This window comes from Melozone crissalis, unplaced genomic scaffold (genome assembly GCF_028551555.1).
Source record: "Melozone crissalis strain CALT ecotype California unplaced genomic scaffold, PUWL_Pcris_2 ptg000472l_1, whole genome shotgun sequence".
Taxonomy (NCBI): Eukaryota; Metazoa; Chordata; class Aves; order Passeriformes; family Passerellidae; genus Melozone; species Melozone crissalis.
The window spans coordinates 22,740-40,287 of record NW_026536188.1 but is presented as its reverse complement, the minus strand read 5'-3'; the positions used below and the strand labels follow the sequence as shown (position 1 = coordinate 40,287).

Here is a 17,548-nt window from a genome sequence, read left to right as displayed (position 1 = left end):
CACCGTTCCCCCCCCGTTACAAATCACCCCGTTAATAGCGGCCATTTCACCATTTCCCCGTCCGCCGCCTCGCCGTGTGCGAGCGCTCGCTCCGTGTAGCGGGGCTGCCGCCGCCGAGCCGTGCTCGACCCGGGACGCCGCGGCCCGAGCGGTGCCGGAAGCCGGGATCGAACCCGCGGCCTTTCCGCTTCCGTCCGAGGCCGCGGGGCCGGGAGCGGGAACGGCGTGAGGGAGGGGCGGGAGGAGGGAAGCCGGGATAACCCGGGATCGAGTCCGCGACCTTTCCGCTTCCGCCCCGAGGCGCCGCCACCGAACGGGAGCGGGAGCGGCGTGAGGGACAGGACCCGGGATCGAACCCGCGGCCTTTCCGCTTCCGTCCGGGGCCGGGAGCGGGAGCGGGGTGAGGGACGGAAGCCAGGATCGAACCCGCGGCCTTTCCGCTTCCTCCCGAGCGGAGCGGGCTCTGCCCGAGCGGGTGAAACGCGTGCTCGGCTCCTCGAGCCCGCCGCGGTCACTGCAGCCCTCGGCATGGACAGGGGAAGAGCGGCTGAGCGCCCCAAACCCTTCCCGGCTGATTCCGCCCTGGGATTTGTAGAGAAGCTCTTTGAGGCAGCGGGGGAAGGACGGAGCTCCCGGCGCTCCAAATCCAGCAGCGACCGGAGCCGCAAACGGGAGCTGAAGGAGGCGCTTGGCGATGGCTCTGAGGGGTCCGAGGAACCCTCCGGGGCCCAGGAACGGCGCGTCCCGCGCTTCGAGGAGGTGCAGGATGAGCCTGAAATCATTGCAGGCCCTCCATCGGAGAGCCCAGGGGTGCTGACCGCGCTCCAGATCCACCAGGTGATGGAGGCAGCCATGGAAGAGATTGAGGAGAGGAAAAACGAGATGAGTTTCATCAGCCCTCCAAGACCACAGCCCAAAATTTCCTCTTGTTCATGCCAATGGGAGCGGCTCCGCATGGGCAGCACCCTCAGTTCATGAAGGATGCCGTGGAGAAGGGCAGGAAAGGTGCGGGGCTGCGGGCCGGGCACGGGGCTCGGCTGGCACTGAGAGCAGGGCCCGTTGGCAATGCCAACACGGTGGCACCGGCCGGCCTGCAGGGCACGGGGCTCGGCTGGCACTGAGAGCAGGGCCCGTTGGCAATGCCAACACGCTGGCACCGGCCGGCCTGCAGGGCACGGGGCTCGGCTGGCACTGAGAGCAGGGCCCGTTGGCAATGCCAACACGCTGGCACCGGCCGGCCTGCAGGGCACGGGCACCGCGGAGCTGAGGGCTCAGAGCAAACCAGCACCTCTGATCCTGGACGAGCACGGCCACAGGGCGGATGCCAGCGGGAAGGAGATGGAGCTCACCCACCGCACGCCCACCCTGACGGCCAACATCAGAGCGGCGAGGAGAGAGGAGCAGCTGAAGCTGAAGCAGTTTTTGAAGGAAAAGCCCTCAGGAGACGTGGAATCCAGCACCCGCGTTGACCCCCGGCGCAGCGGCGGAAACGCGCCTTGAAGTTCCACGGAAAAGGCAAAGTTGAGAAAATCGCCCCGAGGTTGAGGGCGAAGGCTGGGCTGGAAAAGCTGCGGGCAGGGATCTCCCCGGCTGCCAGGAAAAGCGGGGTTCACGCACCCAACCGGCCCCGATCGCCCCAGAGAAGGAGCCCAAGGAGGGGGAGACCCCGGGATTGAGTGGGGGGGACCCCCACGTCCTCCCCAGCTTGGATTGGAAAGGTGGCACAAAAACCAGAGGAACCCTTTGGCATCGCCAGCCTGGCGCAGCGCCCAGCCCAGCCGAGCCCCCCGGTGCACGGGGGGTGTTAATTAAACACAATTTAACCGAGAAAGAGAGGAAATTGCGGCGCCATGAAGCGCAGAAGGAGCTGCGGGAGAAGCTCAGGATCCCCAGGCTGGGGCTGGGCACAGGAGCTGCGCAGGACCCCACCGCCATGGATGCAAACCATGAGATAAAAACAAACAGAGACTCGAGGGAGATCAGAAATTAAGCCTTTCACATCTACTCCATTTGAATTATCTCCTCTAAAAATTGAGTTTGAGCAGCGTACGGTAATCTCGCCATGCAGCGAGTGGTGGTGGTGGAGGGAGGCCCCAAAGCGCAGAAGGAAATTCAAGCGCCCGACGCTGCACAAAGTAAAAACCCAGGAAAAAAAAAAAAAAAACCCACAAAAAAACCCCACAAAAAAATCCAGAAAAAAAAAAAAAACGCGAAAAACCCACAAAACCTCAAAAACAAACAAACAAACAAAAAAAACCAAAACGCACACCAAAAAAAACGCACAAAAAAAAAACCACAAAAAAAACACCCACAAAAAAAGCCCCAGAAAATAAAAACCCAGGAAAAAACACCCACAAAAAAAATCCAGACCAAAAAAAAAACCACGAAAAACCCACAAAACCTCAAAAAAAAAAAAAAACAAAAACGCACAAAAAAACCCCACAAAATCCCACAAAAAAAACACCCACAAAAAAAAACCCCACAAAATAAAAACCCAGAAAAAAAAACCCACGAAAAAAAAAAAAACAACAAACCACGCAAAAAAAAACCCCACAAAAAACCCCACAAAAACAAACAAACAAACAAACAAAAAAAAACCTGCAGCGCGCTCCTCAGCACCCCTGCTAAAGACAGATTGTTTAAAACAACAGAAACAAAAAAACAACAACAAAAAAAAACCCAAAAAACCCAAAAAAACCCCAAAAACAAAACCAAAAAAAAACGCCCCAGTTAGAGAGAGTCAACTTCTAAATTGGTTACAAGGTTACAAGTTTGTTACACGTTTGTTACAAGTTTGTTACACATTTGTTACACGTTTGTTACACGTTTGTTACACGTTTGTTACACGTTTGTTACATTGTTGAAGTTCAGCGCACTTTAGAGGTTACACGTTTCCCGCTTGTCGGTTTTTACCTTTTCCAAGCATTTTCCACGTTTTAACTTTAGCATCTTCCATGTTTTAACCTTTTCCAAGCATTTTCCACGTTTTAACCTCAGCATTTTCCATATTTTTACCTCAGCATTTTCCACGTTTTTACCTCAGCGTTTTCCATGTTTTAACCGTTTCCAAGCATTTTCCGTGTTTAACCTTTGCATTTCCCATGTATTTACCTTAGCATCTTCCATGTTTTAACCTTTTCCAAGCATTTTCCATGTTCAGACCTCAGCGTTTTCCACGTTTTAACCTCAGCATTTTCCATGTTTTAACCTTTTTCCAAGCATTTTCCACATTTTAACCTCAGCATTTTCCACGTTTTATCTTTAGCATTTTCCACGTTTTTACCTCAGCATTTTCTACGTTTTAACCTCAGCATTTTCCATGTTTTAACCTTCTAATTTTCCATGTTTTTACCTCAGCAGTTTCCATGTTTTAACCTCAGCATTTCCCATGTTTTTACCTCAGCATTTTTCATGTTTTAACCTTAACATTTTCTGTGTTTTAACCTTTTCCAAGCATTTTCCACATTTTAACCTCAGCATTTTCCACGTTTTATCTCTAGCATTTTCCACGTTTTTACCTCAGCATTTTCCACGTTTTGACCTCAGCATTTCCCATGTTTTTACCTCAGCATTTTCCACGTTTTAACCTTTATACCAAAAATTACTAAAAATTGGGATTTTGGGGGAGAAACTGGGATTTTGGGGGGGGATTTTTGGGAAGGAAGGAAGGAAGGAAGGAAGGAAGGAAGGAAGGAAGGAAGGAAGGAAGGAAGGAAGGAAGGAAGGAAGGAAGGAAGGAAGGAAGGAAGGAAGGAAGGAAGGAAGGAAGGAAGGAAGGAAGTTGGTTCTCCACAACGACTTTTTCCTTGCTTTTTTTACCAATTCTCGCCTTTATTAATTCCAGAATTGCACAGAAAACGACCCACGAACCCTCCCCCCCCTTTTTCCTAAAGGGAAACTGAGGCAGGGCCCATCCCCCGCCCCCCAAGCACCACCCCCGAGCGGGGAAACTGAGGCAGGGGGTCACCCTCTGCCCTGTAGTGTCGCCCTAAACCCTGCTCCGAGCGGGGAAACTGAGGCACGGCCCCATCAATCCCCTTCTCCCCAGTTCCCAAACTGGGGCAGGGACCCCCGAACCCCCTTTTTCCCAGTCCTAAACTGGGCCAGGGACCTCCTAATCCCCTTTTTTCCAGTTCCAAACTGGTCAAACTGAGGCAGGGCCCCGTCAACACTCATCCCCCCAGTTCCCAACTGGTCCAGGCCCTCCCCAACCCCATTTTCCCCAGTCCCAAACTGGTCCAGGGATGCTCCATCCCCGCTTTTCCCAGTCCCAAACTGGGGCAGAGACCCACCAGCCCCATCTTCTCCAGTCCCAGACTGGTCAAACTGGGGCAGGGACCCCCTAACCCCCTTTTCCCCAGTCCCAAACTGCTCCAGGCCCCCTCCAGCTCCACTTTCCCCAGTTCCCAACTGGTCAAACTGGTCCAGGTGCCCCCCAACTCCGCTTTCCCCAGTCCCAAACTGCTCCAGGCCCCCTCCAGCCCCATTTCCTCCAGTCCCAAACTGCTCCAGGCCCCCTCCAGCCCCACTTTCCCCAGTCCCCAAGAGGTCAAACTGGGGCAGGGACCCCTCACCCCCGGTCCCCAAGAGGCCAAACCGGTCCCTCCCTCCATCCCCCCCGGGGTCCCGCACCCCCAGGAGCCGCAGCACCCCCAGCTCCCGCAGCCTCTCCCCGCGCCTCCCCCCTCCCAGCCGCGGTTGGCGCGGGGGTTGCGCGGGGACGGGTGCGGGATCCAGGCCACGGGCACGGCCACGCCCGCGTCCCGCAGCGCGCGGCGCGCCCGCAGCTCGGCCACGCGGCCCAGCGCCACCACGAGGCGCACCCGCAGCGCCCGCACGGCGGCGGCGAGCGCGGCCCCGCACGGCGCCAGCAGCCGCTCCCGCTCCGCCGCCCGCAGCTCCGGAGGGGCCACGTTGCGGCCCGAGGCGGCGAGGAAGAGCAGCGGGCAGAGGTTGTGCACGAAGCAGTGGCGGAAGAAGGCGCGGGGGTCGGGGCAGAGGCTGCGGACGAGCCCCCAGAAGCGGGCGCCGCTCACCTCGGCCCGCGGGCAGCGCAGCCCCAGCACCGGGCGCTTGGGGTGCTCGAGGGGCGGCCGCCGCACCGAGCCCGACACCCGCAGCCACTCGCGGACGTGCCACGCCTCGCCGAACGGCACCTGCGGGGCGGCCGGGGGGCGTCAGGGCCGGGGGATACGGGGGGGGACACCGGGGGGGACAGCCCCGGGCCGGGCAGAGCCACCCCCGTGCCTCAGTTTCCCTCCGTGGGATGGACTGGGACCCCCCCTGTGCCTCAGTTTCCCTCTCCGAGGATCCCATGGGATGGATTGGGACCCGCCCCGTGCCTCAGTTTCCCCCCCCTCCGTGGGATGGACTGGGACCCGCCCTGTGCCTCAGTTTCCCTCCCCTAGGACCCCATAGGATGGATTGGGACCACCCCCCCGTGCCTCAGTTTCCCTCCATGGGATGGACTGGGACCCCCCCCCCCCCCCGTGCCTCAGTTTCCCTCCTCTGCGTGGCCCCTGATCCTCCCCAGCCTCATTTCCTCCCCTTTGGGACCTCAGGGGAGGCACCGAGCCCCCCCCAGCCCCTCTCCCGGTGCCCACCCCGGTTTGAGCCGTCCCAAACGGGCCGGGGTTCATGGATTTGGGGTGTTTGGGGTGTTTGGGGTTTTTGGGGTACCCACCCCGGTCTGGGCCATGCCGAACGGGCCGGGGTTCATGGATTTGGGGTGTTCTGGGGTGTTTGGGGTTTTTGGGGTACCCACCCCGGTCTGCGCCATGCCGAACGGGCCGGGGTTCATGGATTTGGGGTTTTTGGGGTGTTTGGGGTTTTTGGGGTACCCACCCCGGTCTGCGCCATGCCGAACGGGCCGGGGTTCATGGATTTGGGGTTTTTGGGGTGTTTGGGGTTTTTGGGGTACCCACCCCGGTCTGCGCCATGCCGAACGGGCCGGGTTCATGGATTTGGGGTTTTTGGGGTGTTTGGGGTTTTTGGGGTACCCACCCCGGTCTGCGCCATGCCGAACGGGCCGGGGTTCATGGATTTGGGGTGTTTGGGGTGTTTGGGGTTTTTGGGGTACCCACCCCGGTCTGCGCCATGCCGAACGGGCCGGGGTTCATGGATTTGGGGTGTTTGGGGTGTTTGGGGTTTTTGGGGTACCCACCCCGGTCTGCGCCATGCCGAACGGGCCGGGGTTCATGGATTTGGGGTTTTTGGGGTGTTTGGGGTTTTTGGGGTACCCACCCCGGTCTGCGCCATGCCGAACGGGCCGGGGTTCATGCCCAGGAACAGCACGGCCTTGGGCGAGCGCAGGAAGCGGCGCACGAAGCTCCGGTGCGGCTCCCACGCGTACTCGAGCGGCGCGTACACCACGGCCACGGGCGGGCCCGGCGGCGGCAGCGCCCGGAGCCGCTCGGAGAGAGCGCGCGCTGCAGCGCCAGGAACCGGCCCGCCACGCCTTCCTCAGCACCATCATCATCCTCAGCATCCGCAGCTTCATCATCATCATCCTCAGCATCCTCAGCACCAGCAGCATCCTCAGCACCGGCAGCATCGGCCGCCGCAGCCCCCGCTCCTTCCTCAGCCGCAGCCCCCGCTCCTTCCTCCGCCTCCTCCTCCTCCTCCTCCCGCTCCATCCCCCATCGCCTGCGGGACAGGGGAGGTGACACAGGGGAGGTGACACAGGGGAGGTGACACAGGGGACCTGGGGGGGACAGAAGGGACAGGGGAGCCTTGGGGGGGACACGGGAGACCCGGGGGTGACAGAGGGGACAGGGGAGGTGACACAGTGGACCTGGAGGGACAGAAGGGACAAGGGAGCCCCGGAAGGGGACACGGGGGACAGGGGGGCGAGAGAGGGGACAGGGGAGGCCCCAGGAGGGACAGAGGGGACAGGGGAGCCCCGGGAGGTGACAAAAGCGACAGGGGATCCCTGGAGGGGACAGCAGAACCCGGGGGGTGACAGAGGGGACACCGGAGCCCCAGGGGGACACCGGAGCCCGGGGAGGTGACAGAGGTGGCCGCAGACCCCGGGGGGGTGACAGAGGGGACACCGGAGCCCGGGAGGGGACAGAAGGGACAGGAGAGCTCTGGAGGGGACAGCGGACCCTCGGGGGAGGACAGGGGAGCCCCCAGGAGGGACAGAGGTGACCGCAGACCCCGGGGGGGTGACACAGGTGACAGCGGACCCCTCCCGGGGGGGGCGGGGCATTCTGCTCGTGTCCCGCCCCCCTCCCCCCCCCCATGCCCCCCCTCCCCCAGCCCCGCTCCCCCGTGACGTCACACACGGCTCCCCCCGGTGACGTCACGGCCGCCGCGAGCCCACCTCGAGCACGCGCCGCGTCCGCCGCGCCCCGCCCCCTGCCCCCCCCAGGCCCCGCCCCTTCCCCTTCCCGGCGTGCCCCGCGCGCGTGGCCCGGTCCTTTGTCTGCGCGCGGAGTTTCCCATCGTGCTTTGCGGCGGGAAAACATCCCCCAAATCCCCCCCAAAATCCCACCCGGAGCCCCCAAATCCCCCCCAGACATCCCCAAACCCCCCAAAACCCCCCCAAATCTCACCCAGTTCCCCCCGGGGTCCCAAACACGCGCGGGGCACTCGGGGCCGCTCACGGCAGGGGGCGGGTCTGCTCAGGCCACGCCCCTTCCCACGGGGGGGGCGGGGCACGCGGAGCTGCGGCGGCGCGAGGGCGCCCCCTGGCGGGAACGGGAGGGAGCGCCCCAACCCCCCCCCGGTGTCACCGCAGTGTCCCCAACCCCCCTCGGTGTCACCGGAGCGTCCCCAACCCCCCCTCGGTGTCACCGGAGCGTCCCAAAGCCCCCTCAGTGTCACCGCAATGTCCCCAAATCCCTCCCGGTGTCACCGGAGTGTCCCCAACCCCCCTCGGTGTCACCGGAGCGTCCCAAAGCCCCCTCAGTGTCACCGGAGTGTCCCCAAATCCCTCCGGTGTCACCGCAATGTCCCCAAATCCCTCCCGGTGTCACCGGAGTGTCCCCAAACCCCCACAGTGTCACCGCAGTGTCCCCAACCCCTCCTCCATTGTCCCCCAAGTGTCCCCGAACCCTCCCCGTGTCACCGCGGTGTCCCCAACAATCCCCCGAGAGCCACCAAGGTGTCCCCAAGCCCCCTCCCCGTGTCACCCACACGTTCCAAGGTCCCTCCTGTGTCACTGCGGTGTCCCCCGATCGCCCCTGCCCCACCCCAGGGGTCCCCTTTGTCCCCCCAGTGCCACCCCCGCTGTCCCCGGGTCCCCTTTGTCCCCTCGCTGTCCCCGCGCAGCGCCCGCTGTCACCGACAGGGGGCACCGGGGGTCACCGGGGGGACACCGGGCCATGCTGGGGACACTGAGGGGACACCAGGCCCTGCTGGTGACACCAGACAATGTTGGGGACAGCAGGTCACAATGGTGACACTGGGGGACACTGGAGGGACACCAGGCCCTGCTGGTGACACCAGGCTATGTTGGGGTCTCCAGGCCACGCTGGTGACACTGTGCCCCGCTGGTGGCACTGGAGGGACACCGGACCATGCTGGTGACACTGAGGGGACACCAGGCCATGCTGGTGACACCAGGCTATGTTGGGGTCTCCAGGCCACGCTGGTGACACTGTGCCCTGCTGGTGGCACTGGAGGGACACCGGACCATGCTGGTGACATTGAGAGGACACCAGGCCATGCTGGTGACACCAGGCTATGTTGGGGACACCAGGCCATGTTGGTGACACTGTGCCCTGCTGGTGGCACTGGAGGGACACCAGGCCATGCTGGTGCCACTGAGGGGACACCAGGCCATCCTGGTGACACTGAGGGGACACCGTGCCACGTTGGTGACACCAGGCCCTGCTGGTGACACTGAGGGGACACCGTGCCACGTTGGTGACACCACGCCGGTGCCATCGCTGTCCCCAGCCCGGCGGTGGCGGCTCTGAAAAGTGACCGTTGTTTATTGGGAGCAAATCCGGGCGTTGGGGACAACGCTGGGTGGGGACAGAGGGGACAGGGGGGACAGGGGGGACACGGGGACACCCCGGGGGGGCCCGGCTGGAAACACCGACTGTAAAAAACCCCAAAACCGGGGCCACCCCCAGAGCGCCCCGGGCTGGGGACACCGGGCTGGGGACACTCCGGGCAGGGCGGGGACACGGGAGGGGACGGGGACGGGGACAGGGGGACAGGGACGGGGCCGGGGGTCTGTACAGGGGGAGGGGGCTCAGCTGCGGGGGGGGTCCCGCTCCTTGGGCTCGCCGTCCTCGGGGTACGCGTGCCACGTCAGGCGCTCCTCGTAGAACGCGATGACAATCTGGGGACACTTGAGGTTGGCCTCCTTGGCCAGCACCAGGTCGGCCTCGTCCGTGTCCTTCCTGCGGGGACGCAGGGGGACAGCATGGGGTGACAATCTGGGGACATGGGGACACAAACGGGGGACACAGGGGGACAGGATGGGGTGACAATCTGGGGACATGGGGACACAAACGGGGGACACAGGGGGACAGCATGGGGTGACAATCTGGGCACATGGGGACACAAACGGGGGACACAGGGGGACAGCATGGGGTGACAATCTGGGGACATGGGGACACAAACGGGGGACACAGGGGGACAGGATGGGGTGACAATCTGGGGACATGGGGACACAAACGGGGGACACAGGGGGACAGGATGGGGTGACAATCTGGGGACATGGGGACACAAACGGGGGACACAGGGGGACAGGATGGGGTGACAATCTGGGGACATGGGGACACAAACGGGGGACACAGGGGGACAGGATGGGGTGACAATCTGGGGACATGGGGACACAAACGGGGGACGCAGGGGGACAGGATGGGGTGACAATCTGGGGACACTGGGACAGGCTGGAGACACGGGGACAGGACACCCTGGGGACACTGGGACAGCCTGGGGACACGGGGACAGGACACCCTGGGGACATGGGGACAGGCTGCAGTGACAATCTGGGGACATGGGGACACAAACGGGGGACACAGGGACAGGCTGGGGACACTGGGACAAGACAGGCTGGGGACATAGGGACAGCATGGGGTGACAATCTGGGGACATGGGGACAGGCTGGGGACACAGGGACAGGCTGGGGTGACAATCTGAGGACACAGGGACAGGATGGGGACAGGCTGGGGACACAAACGGGGGACACAGGGACAGGCTGGGGTGACAATCTGGGGACATGGGGACACAAACGGGGGACACAGGGACAGGCTGGGGTGACAATCTGGGGACACTGGGACAGGCTGGAGACACGGGGACAGGACACCCTGGGGACATGGGGACAGGCTGGGGTGACAATCTGGGGACACTTGAGGTTGGCCTCCTTGGCCAGCACCAGGTCAGCCTCATCCGTGTCCTTCCTGCGGGGACAGGGACAGGCTGGGGTGACAATGTGGGGACACAGGGACAGGCTGGCGTGACAATGTGGGGACACGGGGACAGGCTGGGGACACGGGGATAAACTGGGACACAAATTGAGGGCAAAGGGACAAACTGGAGTCACAAACTGGGGACACACTGGGGACAAGGGGATAAATTGGGGACAGAAATTGGGATCACAAATTGAGGACAAAGGGACAAACTGGGGACACAAACTGGGGACAAAGGAATGAACTGGGGGACATGGACACAAACTGGGGACACAGACATGAACTGGGGACAAAGGGACAAACTGGGGACACAGACAGGAACTGGGGGACACAAACATGACCTGGGGACATGAGGACCCAAACAGGGGACACGGACAGGAACTGGGGGACATGGACAGGAACCGGGGACAAAGGGATGAACTGGGGGACAAGGACACAAACAGGGGACACGGACAGGAGCCGGGGGTGCCAGGGGACACGGGGGACAGCGAGGAGGTGGCCTCACCACTTCATGAGGAACATGAGGTCCCCGCAGGAGTCGGTGGCCCCGATGATCTTCTCGGGCTCCAGCCCCCGCTCGAAGCCGCGGGCGATGTCGTTGCTCTGGGGTTTGGGGGGAAAATGGGAGGGTTTGGGAAAAATGGGATTGGTTTGGGAAAAGGGATTGGTTTGGGGAAATGGGAGGGTTTGGGAAAAATGGATTGGTTTGGGGAAAATGGGATTGGTTTGGGAAAATGGGATTGGTTTGGGGAAATGGGAGGGTTTGGGGAATGGGAGGGTTTGGGGAAAATGGGATTGGTTTGGGGAATGGGATTGGTTTGGGGGAATGGGATTGGTTTGGGAATGGGATTGGTTTGGGAAAAGGGAGGGTTTGGGAAAATGGGATTGGTTTGGGGAAATGGGATTGGTTTGGGAAAAAGGGAGGGTTTGGGGAAATGGGATTGGTTTGGGGAATGGGATTGGTTTGGGAAAAATGGGATTGGTTTGGGAAAATGGGATTGGTTTGGGGAATGGGAGGGTTTGGGAAAAGGGAGGGTTTGGGGAAAATGGGAGGGTTTGGGGAATGGGATCGGTTTGGGAAATGGGATTGGTTTGGGGAATGGGATTGGTTTGGGGAATGGGATGGTTTGGGGTATGGGAGGGTTTGGGGAATGGGATCGGTTTGGGAAATGGGATTGGTTTGGGGAATGGGATTGGTTTGGGAAAAGGGATGGTTTGGGGTATGGGAGGGTTTGGGGAATGGGATTGGTTTGGGGAATGGGATGGTTTGGGAATGGGATTGGTTTGGGGGAATGGGATGGTTTGGGAATGGGATTGGTTTGGGAATGGGATTGGTTTGGGAAAAGGGAGGGTTTGGAAAATGGGATTGGTTTGGGGAATGGGATTGGTTTGGGGAATGGGATGGTTTGGGAATGGGATTGGTTTGGGGGAATGGGATTGGTTTGGGGAATGGGATTGGTTTGGGGAAATGGGATTGGTTTGGGAAAAGGGATGGTTTGGGAAAAGGGATGGTTTGGGAAAAGGGATGGTTTGGGGAATGGGATTGGTTTGGGGAATGGGATTGGTTTGGGGAATGGGATTGGTTTGGGAAAAATGGGATTGGTTTGGGAATGGGATTGGTTTGGGAAAAGGGAGGGTTTGGGGAATGGGATTGGTTTGGGGAATGGGATTGGTTTGGGGAATGGGATTGGTTTGGGGAAATGGGATTGGTTTGGGGAATGGGATTGGTTTGGGAATGGGATTGGTTTGGGGAATGGGATGGTTTGGGAAAAGGGAGGGTTTGGGGAATGGGATCGGTTTGGGAATGGGATTGGTTTGGGGAATGGGATCAGTTTGGGAATGGGATTGGTTTGGGAATGGGATTGGTTTGGGGAATGGGATTGGTTTGGGAATGGGATTGGTTTGGGGAATGGGATTGGTTTGGGGAATGGGATTGGTTTGGGAATGGGATTGGCCATTCCAGCAGTCCAGGCTCCCGTCCCCATCCCCATCCCCATGTCTCTGTCCCCTCCCTGTGTCTCTGTCTCCTCCCTGTGTCCCCTTCCCCCTGTCCCCATCCCATCCCAGTGTCACCTCCCTGTGTCCCTGTCCCCCTTCCTGTGTCCCCATCCCCATGTTCCCGTCCCCTCCCACTGTCCCCAGGTGTCCCCTCCCAGTGTCCCCATGTCCCCCTGTCCCCTCTCACCTCCCAGTGTCCCTGTCCCCATTCCCCTGTCCCCATCCCATCTCCATGTCCCCATCCGTGTCCCCATCCCCGTGTCCCCATGTGCCCTCACCTCCCAGTGTCCCTGTCCCAGGTGTCCCCTCCCAGTGTCCCCCTGTCCCCTGTCACTTCCCAGTGTCCCTGTCCCCATTCCCCTGTCGCCATCCCAGTGTCCCCAGCCCCTTGTCCCCATGTCCCCCTCACCTCCCATTGTCCCTGTCCCAGGTGTCCCCTCCCAGTGTGCCCATCCCCATGCCTGTGTCCCCATCCCCGTGTCCCCATGTCCCCTCTCACCTCCCAGTGTCCCTGTCCCCATTCCCCTGTCCCCATCCTATCTCCATGTCCCATCCCGTGTCCCCATCCCCGTGTCCCCATGTGCCCTCACCTCCCATTGTCCCTGTCCCAGGTGTCCCCTCCCAGTGTGCCCATCCCCATGCCTGTGTCCCCATCCCCGTGTCCCCATGTCCCCTCTCACCTCCCAGTGTGCCCATCCCCGTGTCCCCAGCCCATTGTCCCCATGTCCCCGTGTCCCCTCCCGTTGTCCCCATGTCCCCCTGTCCCCTCACCTCCCTCTTCTTCTTGGCCCTCTGGTCCTCCCCGGGCAGTCCCTTGCGCTTGGCGCCCTCGGGGCGCTCGCGGGGCCGCGTCCCCTCGCTGTCCCTGACGTCCCTCATGTCCCTCATCCTGCGGTCCTTGCGCAGGAACTGCGAGATCAGCTCGGGGCAGTCCAGGTTCTTCTCGGGCTCCCACGTGTTGTGCTCCCTGCGGGGACAGGGACGCGGTCAGGGGACACCAGGGACACGTGGGGACACTGATGGGACATCCAGGGACACCCCACGTGTTGTGCTCCCTGCGGGGACAGGGACAGGGTCAGGGGACAGGGGACACCTGGGGACACTGATGGGACATCCAGGGACACCCTCATGTGTTGTGCTCCCTGCGGGGACAGGGACGCGGTCAGGGGACACCAGGGACACGTGGGGACACTGATGGGACATCCAGGGACACCCCCACGTGTTGTGCTCCCTGCGGGGACAGGGACGCGGTCAGGGGACACCCAGGGGACAGGGGACACCAGGGACACCCAGGGAATATCCAGGACACCCAGGGAACACTCAGGGGACATCCAGAGGCACCCAGGGGACATCCAGGGACACCCCCACATGTGGTGCTCCCTTGGGGACAGGGACAGGGGACACCAGGGACACACAGGGAACATCCAGGGAACATCCAGGGGCACCCAGGGGACATCCAGGGACACCCCCACGTGTGGTGCTCCCTTGGGACATGGTCAGACACAGGGGACACGGTCGGGAACACTCAGAGGCACCCAGGGGACAGCCAGGGACACCCAGGGACAGCCAGGGACATGGTCAGGGACACCCAGGGGACATTCAGGGACACTCAGGGACAGCCAGGGACATGGTCAGGGACATCCAGGGACACCTGGGGACAGGGGAGACCCGGGGACACAGTCAGGGGACACCCAGGGCGCTGTGCCCTTTCCCCATGCTGTCCCTGCTGTCACTGACAGGGTCAGGGGACACTCAGGGGACACTCAGGGCGCTGTGCCCCCCTCCCCGCGCTGTCCCCTGCGTTGTCCCCGCGCTGTCACTCACTCGGAGAAGCCCTTCCACTTGAGCAGGTACTCGGCCTGGCCCCTCACCACGCGCCGGTCCAGAACCTTCTCCACCACATACTCCTCCTCCTCCCCCGAGGACGAGCTGTCGGCTGCCCGCCGGCTCCTCCTGCCCATAGCGCAGCCACCGCTCTGGGGACAGGGACAGGAGTGTCACACAGTGTCACCGTGGGTCACACAGCGTCACCGTGGGTCACACAGTGTCACCAGGGCACTGCCCGCCGGCTCCTCCTGCCCATAGCGCAGCCACCGCTCTGGGGACAGGGACAGGAGTGTCACACAGTGTCACCGTGGGTCACACAGCGTCACCGTGGGTCACACAGTGTCACCAGGGCACTGCCCGCCGGCTCCTCCTGCCCATAGCGCAGCCACCGCTCTGGGGACAGGGACAGGAGTGTCACACAGTGTCACCGTGGGTCACACAGTGTCACCGTGGGTCACACAGTGTCACCAGGGCACTGCCCGCCGGCTCCTCCTGCCCATAGCGCAGTCACCGCTCTGGGGACAGGGACAGGAGTGTCACACAGTGTCACCGTGGGTCACACAGCGTCACCATAGGTCACACAGTGTCACCCTGGCACTGCCCGCCGGCTGCTCCTGCCCATAGCGCAGCCACCGCTCTGGGGACAGGGACAGGGACAGCAATGTCACCGTGAGAATGTCACCATGGGTCACACAGTGTCACCATGGGTCACACAGTGTCACCACGGGTCACACAGTGTCACCAGGGCACTGCCCGCCGGCTCCTCCTGCCCATAGCGCAGCCACCGCTCTGGGGACAATGACAGGGACAGCAATGTCACCGTGAAAATGTCACCATGGGTCACACAGTGTCACCGTGGGTCACACAGTGTCACCACGGGTCACACAGTGTCACCAGGGCACTGCCCGCCAGCTCCTCCTGCCCATAGCGCAGCCACCGCTCTGGGGACAATGACAGGGACAGCAATGTCACCGTGAAAATGTCACCATGGGTCACACAGTGTCACCGTGGGTCACACAGTGTCACCAGGGCACTGCCCGCCGGCTCCTCCTGCCCATAGCGCAGCCACCGCTCTGGGGACAATGACAGGAATGTCACCATGGGTCACACAATGTCCCCCTGGCACAGGGAATGTCACCATGGGTCACACAATGTCACCCCGGGGCTCCTCCTGCCCACAGCGCAGCACTGCGGACACGGCGTTGTCACCCAGGGGGGACAGGGGAAGGCTCGGGGGGGGATTTGGGTTCATCTCAGCACCCCCAAAGGGACATTTGGGGATCCTGGAGTGCCCTTAAAGGGACATGGGGGTGACTTGGGGACCCCAAGAGGGATTTGGGGACATCTTGGGACCTCCATGAGGGATTTGGGGCCATTTTGGGACCTCCATGAGGGATTTGGGGTCATTTTTGGGATCCCAAAAAAGGGATTTGGGGACACCAGGGGATCCCAAATAGGGATTTGGGGTCATTTCGGAATTCTCAAGAGGAATTTGGAGTAATTTCTGGGATCCCAAAAAGGGATTTGGGATAACTTTGGAATCCTCAAGGAGGGATTTGGGAACACCATGAGATCCCTAAAAAGGATTTGGGGTCATTTTGGGACCCCCAAAGTGAAATCCCAAGGGGGCAGCACAGTAGGGGCCGATTCCTAAAAACCAGCAGGGATTTAGGCCCAAAGAAACACGATTTGAGCAGAAAACCCCTAAAAAAAACCCAGAAAATTTAAGCACAGCAAAACAGAATTTGGAATAAATCCCCTAAAAGTGAGGGGGGATTTAGGAGCGCCCAAATGGAATTTGGGCTAAACCCCTTAAAAACGAGGACGATTAAAAAAAAAAAGGTCGATTTAAGAAAACCCCAGCTGGGGATTTTCCCTCCCTCCGGGCGGGATTTGAGCGGATTTCGTTCTGCCAACCGCAGCCCCGCGAGGGACGCGGGGAATTCCTCGCTCCGGGCTGGAATTTCCTGCCGGGGATTCTGGCGGGAACCGGGAGGCTCTGGGGTGGATTCCTGAGGGAAAAGGCGCCGGTTTGGGTGGGAAAAGGCGAATTTAGGAAGGGAAAACGCGCGGGGGGAGCCCCCGGGGCGCCGCTCCCGGATCCCGCGCCCGGGAATCCTGAGGGAACAAAGGGAGCGCGCCGCGCTGAGGCCAAAAGCGCCGCTCCAGGGCAGAAATCCGCAGCTCTGAGGGAAAAGCCGCCGGTGTGAGGCGGGGAGCGGCGGTCTGAGGGGGGACGCGGCGGTTTGAGGGCAGAACCCGCAATTTTGGGGTAAAAAGCCGCAAATACGGGTTCAAAGCGCCGCTGAGGGGCCCGGCGCGCGGGCCTGGGGGCGGGGCGAGGAGCGCGCCGCGGTACACGATTGGTCAGAGCAGCCGCGCGCTCGCGCGGTGATTGGCTGAGCGCCTCGCCGCTCGCCACAACCCCGTCGCGCCACTATTGGGCGGTGGAACCGTCGCTCTAAGCGTCGCCCCGCCTTCGCTGCGCCGCTATTGGTCAGAGCGCCTGACAATCCACGCGCCGCCCCACCTCCCGCTTGTAGCGATTAAATACCGCGCCCGTCACTCCGCGCGTGGCCCCGCCTCCCGCCAGCATCCATTGGCCACCGCGCCTGTCCGTCATAGCGGCGGACCCGCCCCGACGCTGCCGCCCATTCATCCGCCGCCCGCCGCCGGCGCTACCTGCGCGGGGAGCGGCTCTGGCGCGGGCCCGTCCGCCGCGGTTCGGCCGCCGCTCCGAGCTGCCGCCGCTCCGCGCTCCGCCCGCCAAAACCGCCCGCAGCGCGCAGGCGCCGCCGGCCGCGCTCCGCGCATGCGTCCGCCCGCCTTTCCCCCCTCCCCAGAGCCCACCGCGATCGGCGCATGCGCTGCTCCGGGCGCACCTTGGGGCCGGCGGGCGGGCGGCCCCTTCTCGCCGCCGCCGGGAGTCGCCGCCGCCGCCCCGCTCTGCTCCCGCCGCGCCGCTCTCGCCGAGCTGCGCTGGGCCCGCCGGCGGCCCGCGCTGAGCGACGGCCGCGCCCGCCAATGGGGACCGTCCCACCACGCGCCTAGCCAATGAACGCCTCTCTGGGGGCGGGCCCTCCGCCTCTCCAACCAATCCGCGGCGCGCCGGGGAGTCTCCGGGCCGGAGCGGGAAAAGCCGCGCGGGGCGTGGCGACAGCAACTCTCCCCAATCACCGCGGCGCGGGGGCGGGACGTTTCTTGGATCAACCAATCAGCGACGCCACTGTGGGCGGAGCTCGTCCAGCCGCCCAATGAGGCGGCGGCGCCGCGAGGCGTCAGCCAATGGGAGGCGGCGCGGGGGCCGTGAGGGCGGCGGGGGCGGCGGGGTGAGGCGGCGGCGCTCGCGTCGC

The 17,548-nt window shown here is 62.2% G+C and overlaps 2 protein-coding genes across 3 annotated transcripts; one reads left to right on the top strand and one right to left on the bottom strand.

The window, feature by feature from the left end:
- Positions 1-199: 199 nt before the first annotated feature.
- On the top strand, positions 200-1,990 carry LOC128950162 (U4/U6 small nuclear ribonucleoprotein Prp3-like; the record flags this gene model as incomplete). The annotated part of the gene is given in 9 exon segments (XM_054295039.1): positions 200-400; positions 453-491; positions 494-967; positions 970-1,110; positions 1,199-1,474; positions 1,477-1,611; positions 1,614-1,704; positions 1,706-1,797; positions 1,800-1,990. Coding segments are annotated over 9 exon segments (1,640 nt in total), but the record flags the coding sequence as incomplete, so codon positions are not given.
- A 7,178-nt stretch (positions 1,991-9,168) lies between these two features.
- Positions 9,169-17,130, bottom strand: CBX5 (chromobox 5). Of its 2 annotated transcripts, none has more exons than XM_054295035.1 (5): positions 17,078-17,130; positions 14,193-14,344; positions 13,140-13,335; positions 10,876-10,973; positions 9,169-9,356 (listed from the first exon to the last, which is right to left on the bottom strand). In XM_054295035.1, the coding sequence occupies exons 2-5, from the start codon at positions 14,327-14,329 to the stop codon at positions 9,206-9,208; spliced, it is 582 nt and encodes a 193-aa protein (XP_054151010.1). In that variant the 5' UTR covers positions 14,330-14,344; positions 17,078-17,130; the 3' UTR covers positions 9,169-9,205. The 2 variants fall into 2 exon arrangements, with proteins under 2 accessions (XP_054151010.1, XP_054151011.1); XM_054295036.1 differs by lacking the exon at positions 17,078-17,130 and adding an exon at positions 16,878-16,930.
- Positions 17,131-17,548: the final 418 nt, after the last annotated feature.

What these genes read in the sequence shown, in the direction of transcription:
- CBX5 (XM_054295035.1), bottom strand. Translation starts at nt 14,329, where the DNA reads ATGGGCAGGAGGAGCCGGCGGGCAGCCGACAGCTCGTCCTCGGGGGAG. An exon ending in AAGTGGAAGGGCTTCTCCGA is followed by an intron (nt 13,336 to 14,192) that starts GTGAGTGACAGC and finishes CTGTCCCCGCAG; the next exon opens with GGAGCACAACACGTGGGAGC. An exon ending in CTCATGTTCCTCATGAAGTG is followed by an intron (nt 9,357 to 10,875) that starts GTGAGGCCACCT and finishes GCGTCCCCGCAG; the next exon opens with GAAGGACACGGACGAGGCCG.